The 17,228-nt window shown below is 40.0% G+C and overlaps 2 protein-coding genes across 2 annotated transcripts; one reads left to right on the top strand and one right to left on the bottom strand.

Moving 5' to 3' along the window:
• The first annotated feature begins 34 nt into the window (after window positions 1–34).
• LOC139781567 (UPAR/Ly6 domain-containing protein crok) lies at window positions 35–12,398 on the top strand. The gene is made up of 3 exons (XM_071720410.1): window positions 35–544; window positions 5,699–5,860; window positions 6,654–12,398. Exons 1-3 carry the CDS (start codon window positions 475–477, stop codon window positions 6,914–6,916), a joined length of 495 nt encoding a protein of 164 aa, XP_071576511.1. The 5' UTR covers window positions 35–474; the 3' UTR covers window positions 6,917–12,398.
• Window positions 12,399–12,612: 214 nt separating this feature from the next.
• Gcl (germ cell-less) lies at window positions 12,613–17,005 on the bottom strand. The gene is made up of 8 exons (XM_071720286.1): window positions 16,563–17,005; window positions 16,264–16,387; window positions 15,704–15,800; window positions 15,221–15,590; window positions 14,835–15,113; window positions 14,531–14,749; window positions 14,362–14,452; window positions 12,613–14,280 (listed from the first exon to the last, which is right to left on the bottom strand). Exons 1-8 carry the CDS (start codon window positions 16,706–16,708, stop codon window positions 14,155–14,157), a joined length of 1,452 nt encoding a protein of 483 aa, XP_071576387.1. The 5' UTR covers window positions 16,709–17,005; the 3' UTR covers window positions 12,613–14,154.
• Between the last annotated feature and the right edge of the window lie 223 nt (window positions 17,006–17,228).

The following is a 17,228-nucleotide window of genomic DNA, read 5'->3' as shown; positions in this document are numbered from 1 at the left end:
TGCACCATCGACGAATGCATCGGCGCGGCACAGTACGGCGGCGAGCGCATCGCGGGGGAGTTCGAGGAGGGGGTGGATCTGCCGCATAGCGTGAGGATATAGAGTGCCGAGGGAAACTCGGTGACTCGGTCGCGTAACGCGCGTCAGTCGGTTGCTATGCGTCCGGGTGAGGTGGCGAACGCGGCGCGCGAACCGGATCACCGTCCCTGAAGGGAACGAGTGTCGGCGCTCTCATCCCGGCCGCTTGACGCGGGAGGCGGCGACGGCGGCAACGACGACGACGAGGACGACGGCGACGACGAGGACGACGACGACGACGACGGCGAGAGGCGAACGCGTACACTCGCACGCTGTCCAATCCTTTCCCCGGCGACGGCGACGACGGCGACGGCGACGGGAGCACCTATCGTGCGACGCGATTAGACACCCCCCGGGCACGAGCCACGAGCACATGGTCCGGCGATCGCGACGATCATGATCGCGTACCGAGCCGCGCCGATCATCGGCCTCGTCTTCGTCGTCCTGGCGGCCACTTTCGATCGCGGTGAGTGCCGATCGAAGCTCGGCAATCGTCCGGCGGTTCCGTTCGCGGAAACAGAGGCTCTCCCGGGAACAGCGATCGATCACCCGTTCGCGGAACACGCTCGATTGGAGCGGCGAGGGCCTCGATCCCGCGACAATCGAAAGACCGAAATTTCGCACGCGGTTGCGAGAGAGCGATCCTTCCTATTTTTATTATTTTGCACGCCCGATTCTTTACGATAAATATGAGGTATTGATGTAGGTATTGATGATAAAATGACACGAGTGACGATTCTCATTTGGGACTGGGAAAAGAGCTAACTTATCGAGAGACAGAAACTCCCACTTTGAGAAATGCATTTGATATTTTTACATGCTTTTACTTCGTTTTACAAAATATTGATAACTATTATAAGAAATATTTTATATCTGAAAGCTATTATAATTGCATTAGCAATCGATACAGCTTTAATACTGAGTAAAATAAATAAGTGCTTTAAGCACGTTCTTTTAAAGATAGGTCTCTCTTGTAGTTATCTCGTTTACAGAAATTATTGAATTTTCACAGAAATTGGATTTCACTTTCCGGAATAGCGCTGAAAGAAGTTTGAAAGGCAGTTTAAAACCGCTTATACATATATGATAAACTGACGTCCTTACGACGGTTCTACATCGTCTAACTCGCGTTAGTTTCCATCAATGCGGTACTTTCCGGGAAAATACAGGAGATTGTTCGATAAACGTATACAGAGAGAAGTTTAATGTTTCCCAGGGGAATGTACAGGATTTCGACGGGCACTTGGAACTTTCAGTGGGAAAATTGAGCGAGAGGCTCAAGTAGAAGCCCCCCGTTAAGTTCGTCCTTCTCGCACGAACTTAATTCAACATACTTGATATAAATCGGACTCAATTGCCACTTTTGAACATTGCCTCGTCCGAAAGCGTATAGGAACGATCGATAATACGACCTCGTGCACTTTATTCAGGAAAGGAGTGAGGAAAGGAGTCGTATACATCACGGGCGCAATGCAGAGGCGATGGCAGGGAAAGTTACCGCCGTAAATGAGCCGCCCAGACGGAGACGTCTCGTCGGGGGTGGTTGTAAAAGCCCAGACAAGCACACGAAAGTTTAGAAGATGTTTAATCCTTCGTGATCCGAGTTAATCTCGATGCGACATTAAATCATCTTTTTTTCCCCCCTTAAGTTTCATGTCGTCCGTGAAACAGTATCTCGAGATTTTGTAGATTTGTTCAATATTCTAGGAATGTATGCGCGTGAAAGTAAAAACGTGTTACATACGGTTTAAGAAGTTCCGCAATCTTCGAAATTCTAATCTTCTAATCTTGAATAATTCAAATCTTGTAAGACTCTCGCAGGATTTCTCTGTCTTTTTACTAATATTTTAGAGAAATTCTCTTTGCGACGCGCGTAATCGACGTAACGATATGTATTTGCGATATTTTATTTAAATTTTGTTACGTGTGTCTCGAGCAAGCAAGAGTTATATTTTATATTATTTATTTATGACTGTGCAGACAGATCTAGTTGTTGCAACTTGCAGACAATTTCTCATGAATGAATATACAAAATATATTATCTTTATATGCGAACCCCGAGAACAATACTGTTACAATTCAAAATTTCGCAATTTTTTGAAGAGAGAAAAACAAATTTAATTCAATTTTTTTTAATTGTGATATAATTAACGCAAAATTATTTACGATATTTTATTATAATGAACTTATACTGTTTCTTGAACAGATCTGTGGTTTACTTATCAATAAACTTGATATATTATTCGTTCAGGAAATTGCAACATAACCGGTTTAGATTAGATTAAAAAAATAACAACACTTCCGTTCCTTGCAACGGATTTAGATTTGTGACGCTATTATAGCACGTAGATAACATTTTATGCATACTTTTTATGGACTTAACTCGAAATTAAAATTTTTCGAGCTGTGACAGTACTCTTCTCGGGTACATTGAGATACCCTGCTAGTGCACACGGATAAAAAATTAGGTCATTTAAAATGAACTTATCGCGACGTTCTAAATTCTTAATGTTCGAAATTTGAGATTGGTTTCAATTTCTTTTTATATCTTTTTACATCCGTTTATTTTAACGTTTACAAGAAGCAATCGGGAATCAAGAAAAGAATCTCCTACATCATTGATAAACCCCTTAAAATTTAGATACTTCGAGACACTTTCTCTCGTTCAATTTTAGAGAAATGTCTCCCAAGCCCTTTTAATTCATCTATTTTTCAGGGTGGATTGGAAGGAAACAACTCGTTTCCTCCTTCAGTCAGCCCTTTTTCGCATCCTTCCACGGATTTCGCAAGAAGACAGCGATATTTAGCATTGTTGGCGGTCATACGCGGGTATTATCGTTAGCAAGAATACTGGTCGGCGAATTCCTACAACGGTAGCACTTGTGGTTCTTCGGGCCGCGAAGATGAGCGTACGCGCGATTGTCAAATCGAATCCTATTATACCGTGCTAGAAAAATATCGCGATAACTCCGCTTGTCGGGAATGTCGAATTTACCCATGGGTATTCATGGAATGATCATCTCAATCGATATCGCTCAAAGACGAATTAAGAAAAGAAATTGTCTGTTTGTCGCGGCTTTAGCGAGATTACAAAATAATCTCGTTAAATCTTATTTGATCGTATATCCACAATTTTGTTGAAAATAGATTATTTTAGGACGATATGGAACTTGATAAAATTGCATTTGTGCAGAATTATAAAAAATTATTACGACAAGACGACACGTCGCATATCTTGCGCTAAGCATCTCCGGAAATTTTGCATATATTTGTTCTAATTTATTGCATTATTTATAGCGCTCGATTGTTCGTTTAATTAAGAATCAAACGGTCTTCTTTTTTTTTCCAGAATTAAGTTCTCGCCAGACGCGACCTGGTTTCGCGTTAAAATCGCGTTGCCGATGATGGTGTGAATCGGGCGAACTTCGAACGAGCTTTTCCCTCCGTCGACGTTTGTCGATACACATCCGGCGACGCTTCGACGGCGGAAAAGTCGAATCGGGGAAACGACCACAATATAGATATTCGTTTCCCTCCGCGTCTGAGCACGATCGGAGACGCGATGTCGTTATCTTCCTGCGTCGGGATGATTGTCTGCTTGCGGTATGACGTAACTTTCAGCGGCGCAAAGGTGAAACATGAAAGTATTCGGACGAAAATGACGTAACTCGATCAGGACGACGATAACGGTCTCGACGCGGGATTTCGTCGCTTCCGGATTTCTGCAGCGATCGCGCTGTGACGGACCCTAGAGGCCTAGATGATAGACCACGTTTTCGCACACCGAGTCAGAGAGTCGATCGTTAACGCGCTCAGCGCGAGAGTTACGCGGTCTCCCTCCACCCGATCGAAGTAATTGCCGATACGAAATTAACGATGGCATCGGCAATCCCGGTATTTACACGAGATATCGCGGATGAATCCGATGAATGTGCTATATCCGACAATTTGTTGAAATTTAGGGTAGCGCGCCTACGACAGGCAGACCGTCGCGAGGGCTATCGAGCGACCCACTTTCTCCTTCTCCGACCCCCCTTTCCTCTCACTTACCGCCCCCTTCACGCCCCTCTGCTTTGCCCTGTGTACTCTCGATACAGTTTTTGTTTATCTCGCTTTTCTTATCACGATGGCATTATTCCTTTTTTCCCTATTTTTACTCTATTTTCCTTTATATCCTTTCTCTTTTCTTTTAAAAATACATTTCATTTCTCTAATTATACAGCATTATCTATCTCTATGTCGTGGGATCTAAAGAGAACTTTAGATCCAGAAAGTTGAAACGTTTGTTTTACTATTTCTGATGAAAAGCTAATTTGTTTATCTCGAGAAAATAATGGCGAAGTTTTAATCAGCAGACTTTTACTTATTTATCTATCCAATATCTTCATTGATATTCATATTTATCTTATTATTTCGCGCGCGCGTTTCTATATTTTGTAAGAAAATGCATGCATAAGTGATGTATGTCCAGTTTCGTTAACGACGAATAAACTTTTGTCAAATAACGACCATTTATCCGAATTTGTCCTTATTTCGCGGGCAAATGCAATTGCATAATGCAAACGAAATAAACCATATAGATTCACTCAAATTATCTGTTGTCGATGAAATCCGTAGAATAATCCAACTGTGAATTTGGTTTCAATGAAATTTGGTTCTCTTCTAAAGTTTGACGAGATACTGCTTTCATATATTTAAGTATCAGAGTTTTATTCACCGTAATGAAACTTTTCGACATGCACGCGTTCGATTTTATTTATAAGAATATTTAGAACATAAGAAAATTTCTTTTACATAAATTTTTATGTATTATCCAGAGTACAAAGATTTGTTGAAATAACAGGAAGTTAAGTAGCAACACATAATAATATCCTACTTTGTTTTAGAATGCGTTGATCTAAAAAAAGGTACAACACGGAAATAGCACAGTAATATAGTAAAATAGAAAAGAGATGCATAAAGAAGAAGAGAGGATAGCTCGAGCGAAGGTCGTGTGCGAAGCGAATTGATAGTGAAGTTCACGTCGTTCAATGTTAATATAGCGGCGGTGGTGAAGTGGTATGAATTCGTTACTTATATATTTGTTCCCAATCGCCTGATTCCGTATCCGGTTGCAAGAATTCGGATTCTTCGTATCGATCCGCGAGGGACAGCTGAGTGGTAGAGGTCTTCGCGTGCGTCTTGCCCCGCTGTTCGATATCAGCTGGCGCCGTATCAGCCTGGTTCCGGTATAGCCGTGGGATGCGCACCGGGACGCGCGTGCCAATGTTACGTCACAGAAGGGCGAGACGTGAACCAGACCTTTTCCTCCCCCGCCGGATTTGATCCTCATCGCGGCTGACGTCCGTTGATTTCGTCGGCGAGATCTCTGCTCTCTGAAATACGAGCCTTAAAGTATTCATAAAACACAAAGGGAGGGAGAAGATTTTAGCTGGACCGTAATCCTCACACCGCGATCTTTCATATAAACGTGTCGCCTCCGTTTAAGTCGCGTTGCAGTATCACAGTTAAAGTATCACAGATACCTTTAGGGATTTAGGGGAGACGATTTTGCTCGATCTTAATTCGAATCCGAGGCGAATGCAAGTGGTGATCGATTTCTTTTTTCTTTTGATTTCAGGTGAAGCGATAATATGTTATCAATGCAACAGCGAGTACGACCCCAGATGTGGCGACCCGTTCGATTCGTACAGTTTGGGGACTGTGAACTGCAGCTTTCAGCCTCGTCTGGAGCATCTCAGTTACTTAGAGCCTACTCTTTGCCGAAAAATCAGTCAAAAAGGTGAAACCTCGCTTGTTTCTATAGCACGTACATTTGATAAATTAAGCTTCAACAGAAATTTCGAAAGTTTCATATTTGTCAAAGTAGTCCGCGCTTATCAGTCCTCCATTTAATTTAATTCCACATTTAATTAATTTAGAATTATTAATTTTCCAAATAGCAGCTCGCAACCGTAACGATTCGCCGTATGTTTTAAAAAATTCGATTCGTCGTTATTTAATTAAATGCCATTTATATCGGTTGCAATAATATCAACAAGTTTGACGCGCTTTCATCTCACAAACTTGTGACATCCTACGGTCACATTACGTTTTGTAGATAATATACGTAATAGCGTTGCAATAATATCACTTTAATGTTATAACTAATATAACTCTAACAATTCGTTAATGCAATTGAACGGAAATCATCAATTATTTATACATGAGCTTTTTCATTCGGAATTAGTCGACTCTAAATCTAAAGAATTCCTCTATCATTGAGCGGCAAAGAACAAGTTCAAAACATAAGCGATCGCACGTTTAAAGTCTATCTTAGATTTAAAGTTTAATCTAAGTTTATCTTACATCTCTAAACAATTCTAAATCCCTAATGTCCATTTCTATCAATGCAGATTAATTTTAATCTTGGTTCAATTTCCTTTTTATCTCTTTCTGACTTTTAGAACTATAAGAAGATGAAAAGTAAGTTGAATCAAGATTAAAATTAATTTGCATTGGTAGAAATAAACATAAGCGGCGAGGGGGTTCAAGTAGAGGGTTCAGGTCGATACTGATCCCCGTTACTGTTGCAGTGTACGGCAAGGTGAGGGTCGTCCGCAGCTGCGGCTACATCACGGACGAGAAGGACAACGGCGAGTGCCTTAAGAGGAGCGGCACCCACGATGTGCGCGCGCTATACTGCTCGTGCACCGGTGATCTGTGTAACTCCGTCGAGAGTCTCCGCACGCCGTCCCTACTGCCACTGGCGTCCCTCCTGACTGCCGTGCTGGCGACACCGAGCCTGCTCCTATCGTGCCCGACCGCGCCGCTCCGTATCTCCCTCTCGACGACCTAATTCTGCCTAGTCTCGTTCGAGTCGCACCCCGAGGATCCCTCAGAATCTATCCCTTTCCCCCTCCGGCCCGTCGTCGCGCCGCCACGGACCGTTCGTATCCCAGGACTCGCAATCGACCTTCTCTGTCGATCGTTATCGTCAATTTCCCTCTATGGATTTCCCCGATCACAAAGAGAAGATCGCGAAAGGCCGAAGGAAAAGGATGTTCCGACTTTCAGTATCGTAATTACCGGCTTTCGGCCTAATTAAACCGCGCCGGACAATGATAGAGACGCGTCAATCATCTCCACGTCGCTAACGAAAAAAAAACCTCGCACCCCGAGCGATCGAATTTTTTCCCTCCTCTTGTCCCGAAGTAGCCGGATATCCGATATTGTACAACGAATCCGACTCAAGATTGTATTGGTTTCGCGACGTGAGTTTCGAAGACTCCCTCCGGATTTCTCGCGCGTTTGTATCCTGCACGAAAGCCTTGATGACGCGACGAGGGATGAAAGACGACGCACGCTTCGTGATTTTCTCGTAGATAGTTACGAATTTTCATTATTAACGAAGAGATTTTAGATTGACTCCTTCCCCGACGGTGTCTTTGACTGCGAACGGTCCGTAACATAGCCAGATTAATTAACGTAGCGTAACGGTGATAACTGCCAGATGCGCGAGGGCGACACTTCAGTAGTATACATATCTCTGCGGAAAAAAAAGAAAAAAAAATGAGAGAAAACGCAAAAACGATACGACGGCCTCTGCGAAAAAGAAAGAAATAAAGATTTCAAAATCGATCACCTCTCGTGTTACGCCGGTATCGCGCTCGTCGCGCAATTCGGGTTCAAATCGGCTGTCGGACAGAGGATATTTTTTGCACAGGTAGATTAAGAGGAATCGATTAAGAATTCTTTCTGCAACCAATTTACTGATCCCTCTCTAATTGTTCTAAACGTGTTCGAATTATCCTCTCAATGTACATTAAAAAATTAATTCTCCAGCAACGTTAATGCGATCTCTTAAATGCGAACTGCGAGGTCTCGCAGTTCTCTCGCGAGAAGAAGATTGAGGAAATCGTGAATCTCTGCAGAACGCATTCCCATCGATTCCTATCGATTCGCCTACTTTCGTAAACGGGAACGAGCCGAATATCTTATCGCGCGACGAGCGTGAATATCGAGGGTGAGAAGGGCGCAGCAGGGGAGGCAGATATCTCACGAGAGAATTTATGATTAGTAAAAAAAAAAGAGAGTCTCACACGGTAACAAGTAAAATGCAAAGTAGCGGCATCGCGATAACACGTTTTCGCACCCCGCGCCTGCTACCCGCTGAACACTGATTTGCGTGTCTGTGCATGAGTCTGTGCCTGCCCGGTATGTGTGTACGCATTAATTACGACGTATACGCACGCGAAGTAAAAAGTAACATAAATAATATATTTTGTTGTCGGAAGCCTAAATGGAATTGCACGCGAGATCGACGGGCATATGCTTATTTCTAGAGGTGCAACGACACACATAGCGTTCGCGAAACGGAACGGGATATAAGATATAACACGAGACGTATCCACGTCGCATCCATTCGGTCTACTTCGGTATTATTTATCGCGCATCGTAATTCAATCGTGATATAATTATATAACATAGTTTTTTCTGTTACGTAAAACGTTTGTGAAACGTCCGATTAAATTATTATCAATTTATACTTAGAATTATAATTTAATGTATAATGTATAATAATAATGTACATACAAATTGCATAACTAGATATTATAATTTATTCAAATGACAAAATTAATGATTATTTTAAATTTAGTAGGAAGCAAGAAATCACGATGATGTAAAAGTTTAACATCGTCGACAAACAATTGTTTTATCGAGAGATTATGATCGCTAATTTATTGGAAAATTGTTACGTTCATCTGAAGCTCTCTCGATTCACTTGATATCTCTATTCAATTGATCATCACATCATATCGAGTTTTCCGAACTAAACTGAACGTAATCTGAACGGATACGACGTACCGCTTCTTTAAACGATTCTACGTATAAGACGAGCTGTGTAAAGAACGGGGATAGGTATAATATATCGATATGCCGGGAGAGACCTCGCAATTTAGATGCTGTAAGAATCGAAGGTCCGCCGTCGCGTCCACGATTATTCCGTGTTTCGCGGAACCTTGCAATAAATGTAGTTTAAGCCTGAGTCACCTGAGCGTACAATAATCGCCGTTCGGTATGCGTTTCTTCGAATGCTTGGCATGTTTGCGCGTCTGTCTGTGCAATAATTAATTGAGCGTAACGCTAAACTCGATAGCTCAATTAGGGTCGGTAGTTGCACCTTGGAGTGTCCGATAATTTACCAACCAAAGTCTTCTCTGTCTCGTTTTAGAACGCGTGCATGTTTCGCCGCTAATATAGACCCAGGGATCAGTTGAAACCGACGTTGGAAAAAAAAACCGGCCCTCAATAATTCGTTGTTGAAGGGAGAGGCGTTCGGTGATAAGTGTTCGGTAAATACAGGATGTTCGGTGATAAGCGCGTCGTGGTGAACGGCGGTCCAGGTCGGAAACTGAAGCTCTCTTTCAATGAGGTGTTACGTTTTTCTCACGATTTTTGGAAACTTATGTTAAGTATCATTAAGTCGAGATAATCTTGGTGAAAATTCTTCTTAGAATTTCTCATACAATATTTTTCAGGACTTCTATATAAAATTTATAACTTTTTAAAAAATTTATCAGGTTCTTTTATACGAATTGGAATATTATTTGGAAAGTGTGCAATCTTCTGTAACATGAATTACGTGAATTCTGAAATATTCTAAGACTTCTCGTTGTATAATTTCCAAAAAAAGTTTATAAAATCTGAAAAAGTTTTAGATATTTTTTTAGAAATCTTTATAAAATAAAATATAAAAAAAATTGTTAAAAATATTGAGATTTTTTTTCACCAGGAAAATTCGTCGAAAGCCATTTCTTTTCACAACTCAGAACCTACTCATGATATTTTTAAGAAGGCGTTATGTAGCAACTGCCATGTGTATGCGCCTAAACTGCAATAATCGAACATCCTCTATAATACTGATGCTAATAATAATAGTAATAATGATGGCAACATGCAGCAACGTGCCGGCAAATGTAACGAACGAGCAATAACATATAATGGAATTTACAAAAGAAAGAGAGGGAGAGAAATTAGACGAAGTAGGTGCGCTTGATCAATATAAATTATGTCACTCTACCAGCCCTGCAAAGTGATCATCCCTAACGCTGCTGTTACCACCTGTTATCGCCATCGATATGGTCACTATTAACTACCCTAGTCAGCCAAGTCTGTTAAGAACAGATTTTGCGAAGTTCTCTGTTACAAATTTTGTCGGCAAAAAGATTATATAAATTCGATACAGCATCTGGCGTATACAATGCTCGTTGGCGGAATTATAGCGATATTTGTCAATAAAATACGACGGGAGATTGATGGTCGAAATCAAGTGGATGTTGACACGTTTTCTGCACAACTTGACGCAGACGGAATTGAAGCAGAAAATCTGCGTTCGACAGGTTTCCGCTTGGTTTCTTGCTGTCGAATTATGTCAGCAGGTTTATGTCCATTTCTATTTTCTACCAATGTACATAGATTAACTTTTTCTTGGTTTAATTTATCTTTTATCTTCTTCTAGTTCTAAGCATTAGAAAGAAAATAAAAAGTAAGTTAAACCGAGATCAAAGTTAATCTGCATTGATTGAAATGGACATTAGTCGGCAAAATACGAGCTTAACGAGCAGACGCGGGTGATGCCAATTTGCCAGCGATTTCTGATCGAATTTGTTATCAATCTGCTCCCACACACTGCGGACAGTTTGCGCTTACTGGGATACCATTTTATCATCACTTACTATTACTATTATTATTATAGTTATTGTTAGTACGTACATTACCGACCCGTTGTTACAAATAATACCGCTAATAATTATTATTAGAGCGCAAATGTGGCAACAACCGTGACGGACGTGATGGTACCGATAAGATTGGAAACGAGGGGGAATAAAGATAGGGAAGAAAGGGAGAAAAATCATAACGTGGATATAGAAGAAACGATTTTAATTCTGGCAATTGTCACAGATTATAAATTAATATAAATCACGGTTCGCCAGTGTGTTAATTCTTCTGCGACATAATTAACACTGAAATCACGCGTGTGATCTTCGTTAATTTACAATCTTTCCACCTGACATCAAACGGATCGTCCTGCGATTGTCCGCGACTCCCTTCTTCCCTGTTATAGAATAATTAGAACAAGATAAACTTTTTGTTATCAGATTTGCATGAAAAGTCGGTTGCGTTAATCGGGGAAAAAGCTGTAACCGTATCCGCTTACAGTTCATATTTTATCGTGGAAAGAATTTTATTCAGATTTTATCTTAGACAGATCCTTGCGTATAGGAAAGACAGTAATAGAATAAGATCGCGATTGAAATATCCTTATAGGTGCATCGATGCTGTTTTTTATGTTTCCTAATCATTCTACAACGACGGATATGTTTATTTACGCGCTTTCGCAACTGATTTCATATGTGAATCCGATAGTGAGAGATTTACTTCCAAGAAGAGCTCTCTTTCGTCTCCTTCGTCGTTTCGAGATTGACTTTTATTCAATCTCTCGTCCGGGACAGCCCAGACAATCGGAAGAAACGTGGAGTTCTTGTTGTTGAGACGATTCGCCTCGTACTTCTTTGATATATGTCGCAAATAACAATCGGTTGTAAGCGATTGGAAACGTCGTCGTTGCGCGACAACTGCGGTTTGTTATGTTTTCGGGGTAACTACGACGATCGTGTGTATCGCAATAAAAATATAAATGTTCCGCAATTATTTATTGCATTAAAAACTGTATATAGAACAGTCATCGCGATCAATTAGCGGGAATCGCTCGAACATTAATTTCGCGATCTTCTCCGAGCGAAAAAAAAATACCGTAGTTGCCGAATGATCGGATAAAATTCTATTGCAAAAAAACAAGAAAGTAAAAGTTATAGAATAGGAAATGTCAATCTACAGTTAATACAAAAAAAAATAGCTGCCGTATCTTGAAAGTAGCGACACAGTTATTACATTAATATAATATTGTAAAGTATCGCGTATAATAAATTGTTATGTAACAGTTTCTTTAGTTATAGGTCGCTGTTTTCAAGTTGGAGCAATATATCTCTCCATCGAAACGTCATGCTTTAAATTACGAAAATTAATGACACGTCGCATCGATTGAAATCGGCCTGGTTATCTTCTGAAAAATGTGAAATTTACGAAATTCTCCGATCTTTCGTACGACTGCCGTTGCTGCCTGCGACACGTATCGAGAGAATGCGATGTATCTCAAGCCTCATTGAACATGTTCGTAATGATCATCGTTGAGTGACATTACAACATCATATATCATGTACAGAGAGAAAGAGAAAAAGTATTCTGCCAATAATAAAAGTGTTGAACGATTAATAAAAGCGGCATGTGTTCCTCGCATGAATTTTCACCTTCCTCCATACGTTTAATATGTCGCAAAGATTCTGTCAAACAAAAAAGATTGAAGCTGTGCGACATTCGTTTCGAAAATTTACGCGAAAAATATTACTAATCGATAAGATTACAGTATAACTTCTACACAAGCGTCGGAAAGATCGTTTTATAAAGGTAGGTGACATGGGAAATCGCATAAACTGCGTGTTTACATTTTTATTATAATTTCACCGAACAGCTGTCGTAGTAAGAAAACCTTTTACAAAAGAAAATGCTACAAAATTTATCTTAGTATTATGAAAGTTAGTTTGCTTATACACATTAGTTTCGCCCTTTTTAGTAGATATTAAAAAGGCACCAGAATCGAAGAAAAACTCTTTGCTGACAGGAAGACGGAAGAGCGTTCGACCATTTTCCCTAAATAACACGTTTAAATTAGATACTGAAGTTTCTTTCTCTCAATTGTTTTCTTACGAATAGAGGATACAACGTAAAAAAAAAAAACGTGGAATTATTTTCAAGTTCTTCAGTTGTTTTTATAAAACTTTGAAAAACGTAAACAAAAATTTAATACTGCAATAATGATATACGAGATGCGAACAGTCTTGCAAATAAAATGATACGATCATTATCGAAGTGTAAACTATTGCGAACTAAAAGCGTGTGCAAAACAGGTAACTTCATTTGCTTGTACCTTCGATCTCGATAAACGCTCCAAGTCTTTTTTCCTTCGATATCGATTAACTTTAATTATGGGTTCTCCGTTTCTCGCTACTCGACTACGGAAAAAGATAGGGAGATTGTGCAATTGTAGTCAAAGTCAATGGACATCGAAAAAAAAAATCAGTCCTCGTCTAATAACATTCTAATAGAATTATTTGGTATTGCAAAGTTGCATACAAATCAATTACAAAAAACGAATCAAGATACTAAACAGATAAGCGGAATTTTGATTGATTGCATTGTATCCAACTTATCAGGCTATAACTGATGCAATTTTAATCAGTCAAAACGTGTTTAGGAACAACCACATTAAAACATTTAATAGCGTTAATATACACCGCGACGTCTCTCAATATACGAAGGAAGATTAAAATCTACCTAGTGACTAAAGCTTGTTGGAATGACCGCTATAATTAATGTGAACCACATCAAATGCATCAACCGTATCAAATGCATTAATTAATGTACACTGATGTATACTGATATACAAATATATGTCGAAAGTTCCATTCCTACCGTGTTATTTTTAATGGCCGATTCTTTAGCCAATTTAGAGATGGTTTTTGTTTCTTATTAAAAATATTGAATTTGCATATTTGTATTTTCCACAATTTTCCAATATTATATGTCGCAATACATGAAATTAAAATTTTAATAAAATCTACTTGAAATTATTGTAAAAGTATGATTTTATCTATTTAGATGATATAAATTTAACTGTCTATTATTTGTTGTTAATTTAAAAATTATAAAACATTTTCATTGAAAGGTCAACTCCAAATTGACTAAAGAACTTGTTAAAAATGAACACGGTAAGAATAGATTCTGTGTATCTCCATAAAGAAAAAAGTTTCTACTGGAGATCCATGTCTCTTTCTATTTAAGTGTTGTGCCAAATAGTAACGTGTGCCTACGAACTTCGTCTAACATTCGTAATTAAATAGAATATGTTACAAAGCGTCAATTGGATCCCATGGCCTTTATCTTTACATGTTCATAGAGCATTACATTCTCGAAATGCTAAGTATCCGAAAGTATGTCGGTCGTTGCGTCTTCTTCTCCCAATGTGAGTGGAGTGACTAGTTGCATGTTAACCGATACGTACAGAGGATAACATAACTGTTTGTCCAGAGTCATTATCTCGTGCTGAAAATATTAATACGTGACGTAATGCGCACCATATAAATTATATAAAAACACATGTCGTCGTTTTCAATGCTAACTTACTTCTGTGTTCCTCCTCAAACGTAATCTTAATATACGCGAGTCTTGGACATGTTTTACTTGACGTTGTTCATTCAGTGAAAATAGACAGACTCTAAAAAAAATTTCATATTTCTGTTATTAACTTCGATCTAAAAGTATTGAATCAATCAACTGATAATCTAAAGCTTACTTTATCAGAATTTTATGCTCTTTGTGATTTGCCTTGATATGCTCACAGTCTAGTCTGTGGTTTCTTTCAATCCGCAGGCTAGTTGTGTCTAAAGTCATTAGTAAATCTAGTCCATAATGGAATGCCTTCCATCTCCAAATGTGTTCGCCTGGCTTCTCGACACATCTGCCGCACCGAAAGCACTCCTTGGAAAATTCCTCTTCCGTCATTTGCGCCGGACTGCACGTGGAGCAGAAAATACGTAGTTCCGTCTATATTGATTCTATTAAAAAAGAAAAATTTAATTGTAGCACTTGTAGCCTACCCTCTGTCTTTATTTCCATCCACTCTTAACAAGTGAAGCCACTGTTCTCTGTAAGCACCGTGCAGCCAGTCTGGTGGTATTAAATTATCACTGTATAAGATCTTGTCATCTTGTTCATGTAACAGCAGATATTTCATCCTCAGTGCTTTGAAAGGCGCTGCATATTCCTTGCCCTCTTCAGTCGTTAAAAACGGCTCGGTCCACTTGTGATTTTTAAAGTATTCATCAATTTTTAGCGTCTCCTCGTAATTATACAGTGTGCATAGGTGTGCAAATAACCTGGAAATAGAGCAATCACATATAATTACACAACAAACACAGAGAATCCATTACTTGTTACTCTCAGAAGTCAAATATGGATATCCGTATCGCATTTGTAAACGTACCACAAGCGTAGCATCATGTATATGCAAAACTCTGTTTGCAAAACAACCAAATCAGGACTGGCGACCAATTCTGTCATCAAGTCTGGCGAAATTTCCTTCAGAAAGGACGGATGTCGCCATCCGTAACCCAATAGATTGACTTCCAGCCATCGTTTCGCAGCTGCTTTCACAGTAGGCACACCATACGACACAGCTGCGTTATAATACGACACAACAGTCTCACTGTTTGTAGTCTCCACCATTATGTCTACGCACTCGTCTATTAAGCCTTGCAGTTGAAACAGTGTAGACGTTGCCAGAATAGAAACCACGTCTTTCGGCTCCAAACTGACCTCGTCTTGATACAACGAACCCAATACCACAGACAATGCTGGAACAATTTGAGATATTATTTCTAGATGACACAATATAAATCCTTTCACATATTATTCTTAGTTATTTTTCTGCAGAGTAATTTGTATGTTTAATTCCACGTGTCCTTACAATTTATCGTAATATTAGGATCCGTGATTTCGACACTGATGACTTTTTCGTTAGCCTCTCTCCAAGAACCGGAAAACATACTAGCAAAATATGGACTCTGAAAAAAGAACACATTTTTCTTCACATATCCTAAACTTATATATTGTTGACTAAAACCATGAATGACTAATTTGAAATTGACATTATAAACATTTTAATGAAAATATTACATTGTAAATATCTTAATAAAAATATAAAAATGGCAGCATCAGTTTTTAATATTACAAGCTGTTAAAATGTATAACTTTTTGTAACCAATAATTGCAAAATATAAACTAAGAAAGTTTCATTTCTCCTTTAATTTCAAATAAATATTATTTCAACAAAGTTTGCATCCAAGATTTGTCTCCAAAATTTAATATAAAAAAATAAAAAGCTGTAGCAGGTGATGAGACACCGTCGAATTTTAATCAAATAATAATTCATCGATAGGATCTGTCGTTGATATTTTGTGTCGTTGATATTTTGTCTTCTCTTAAAGAAGACAACAGAGAGGGGGCTCACGTAGGGATGAGTCATACCTGACTAATATAAACTTTATGCAATCTCCATGCACGTCCGAGTATGAGGACAGTTATGTCACTGCCTTTCTCCTCTTGGAACAGGGTCTTGTATATGTACTGCGCCGTTGTCAGCAATTTTCTCCTGTGAAAAAGCACACGTGGAAGGTGTAAACGCGAAAACTCTCGCGCGTGCGACGCACAACGCGACGGTTGTGTTGTCGTCAAATCCGCGGCCGAAGAGCGAGAGAGAAGAACGTAGGAAAATTAAAAATCGCCCGCGGGACCGCGGAGAGATCGACCGAGAGCTTTCAGCTTACTTTTTCGGCGTGTGCAGCGTCCGCTCGATGTAATCGGACTCCGAGTCGCAGTCGTACTCCTCGATGTACTTGCGCTTGCAGCCCCGGTACACATTGTGCACTGCCAGGTTCGACATCGACGCGATCCTGCTCGCGTAGCCGCCCATCGTTCACGGCGACCGCGATCGCGCGACGCGCTGCGGGCTGACGTTTGTTTTCCTCCGCTTTCTTTTTCTCTCCCTCTCACGTTTCCACGACGCCGCGCGTTCTCCCACGACGATCGCGTGTCCTCACTCGATGACTCGACTCCCGTTGCCGTCGTCGTCGTTCGTCGTCCTCGCCCCCCCAGGAACCGAAAAACCGAACCTGTACAAGCGCGTAGGTGTACTAGCGGATGGGCGGAAGCGAGAAGCGAGCCGCAGCTGCGGACGGCGCATGTAAACACTCGACATATGTGCGGCCAGGGCCGACCACTGGCGAGGGCTCGCCAGGGGGGGGCTCCTGGCAAGCGTCAAGGATTCACGAAATTGACATGGCCAATCGTCCACAGTGTTTAATAAATATTTTATATGTCTAATTATATGTCTAATAAATATGTAAATAATAAATATGACCATAGAGTCATTCCTGGTGAAAAAATTTCTCATATTTTTTTCTCTGAAATTTTCTAAGAATTTCTCATATTTC

Source organism: Temnothorax nylanderi, unplaced genomic scaffold (assembly GCF_030848795.1).
Source record: "Temnothorax nylanderi isolate EJ_2023f unplaced genomic scaffold, tnyl_v1.0 TNYL_tig0007_pilon, whole genome shotgun sequence".
Taxonomy (NCBI): Eukaryota; Metazoa; Arthropoda; class Insecta; order Hymenoptera; family Formicidae; genus Temnothorax; species Temnothorax nylanderi.
The sequence above is the reverse complement of the archived record's forward strand: the minus strand, read 5'-3'. Positions and strand labels throughout refer to the sequence as shown.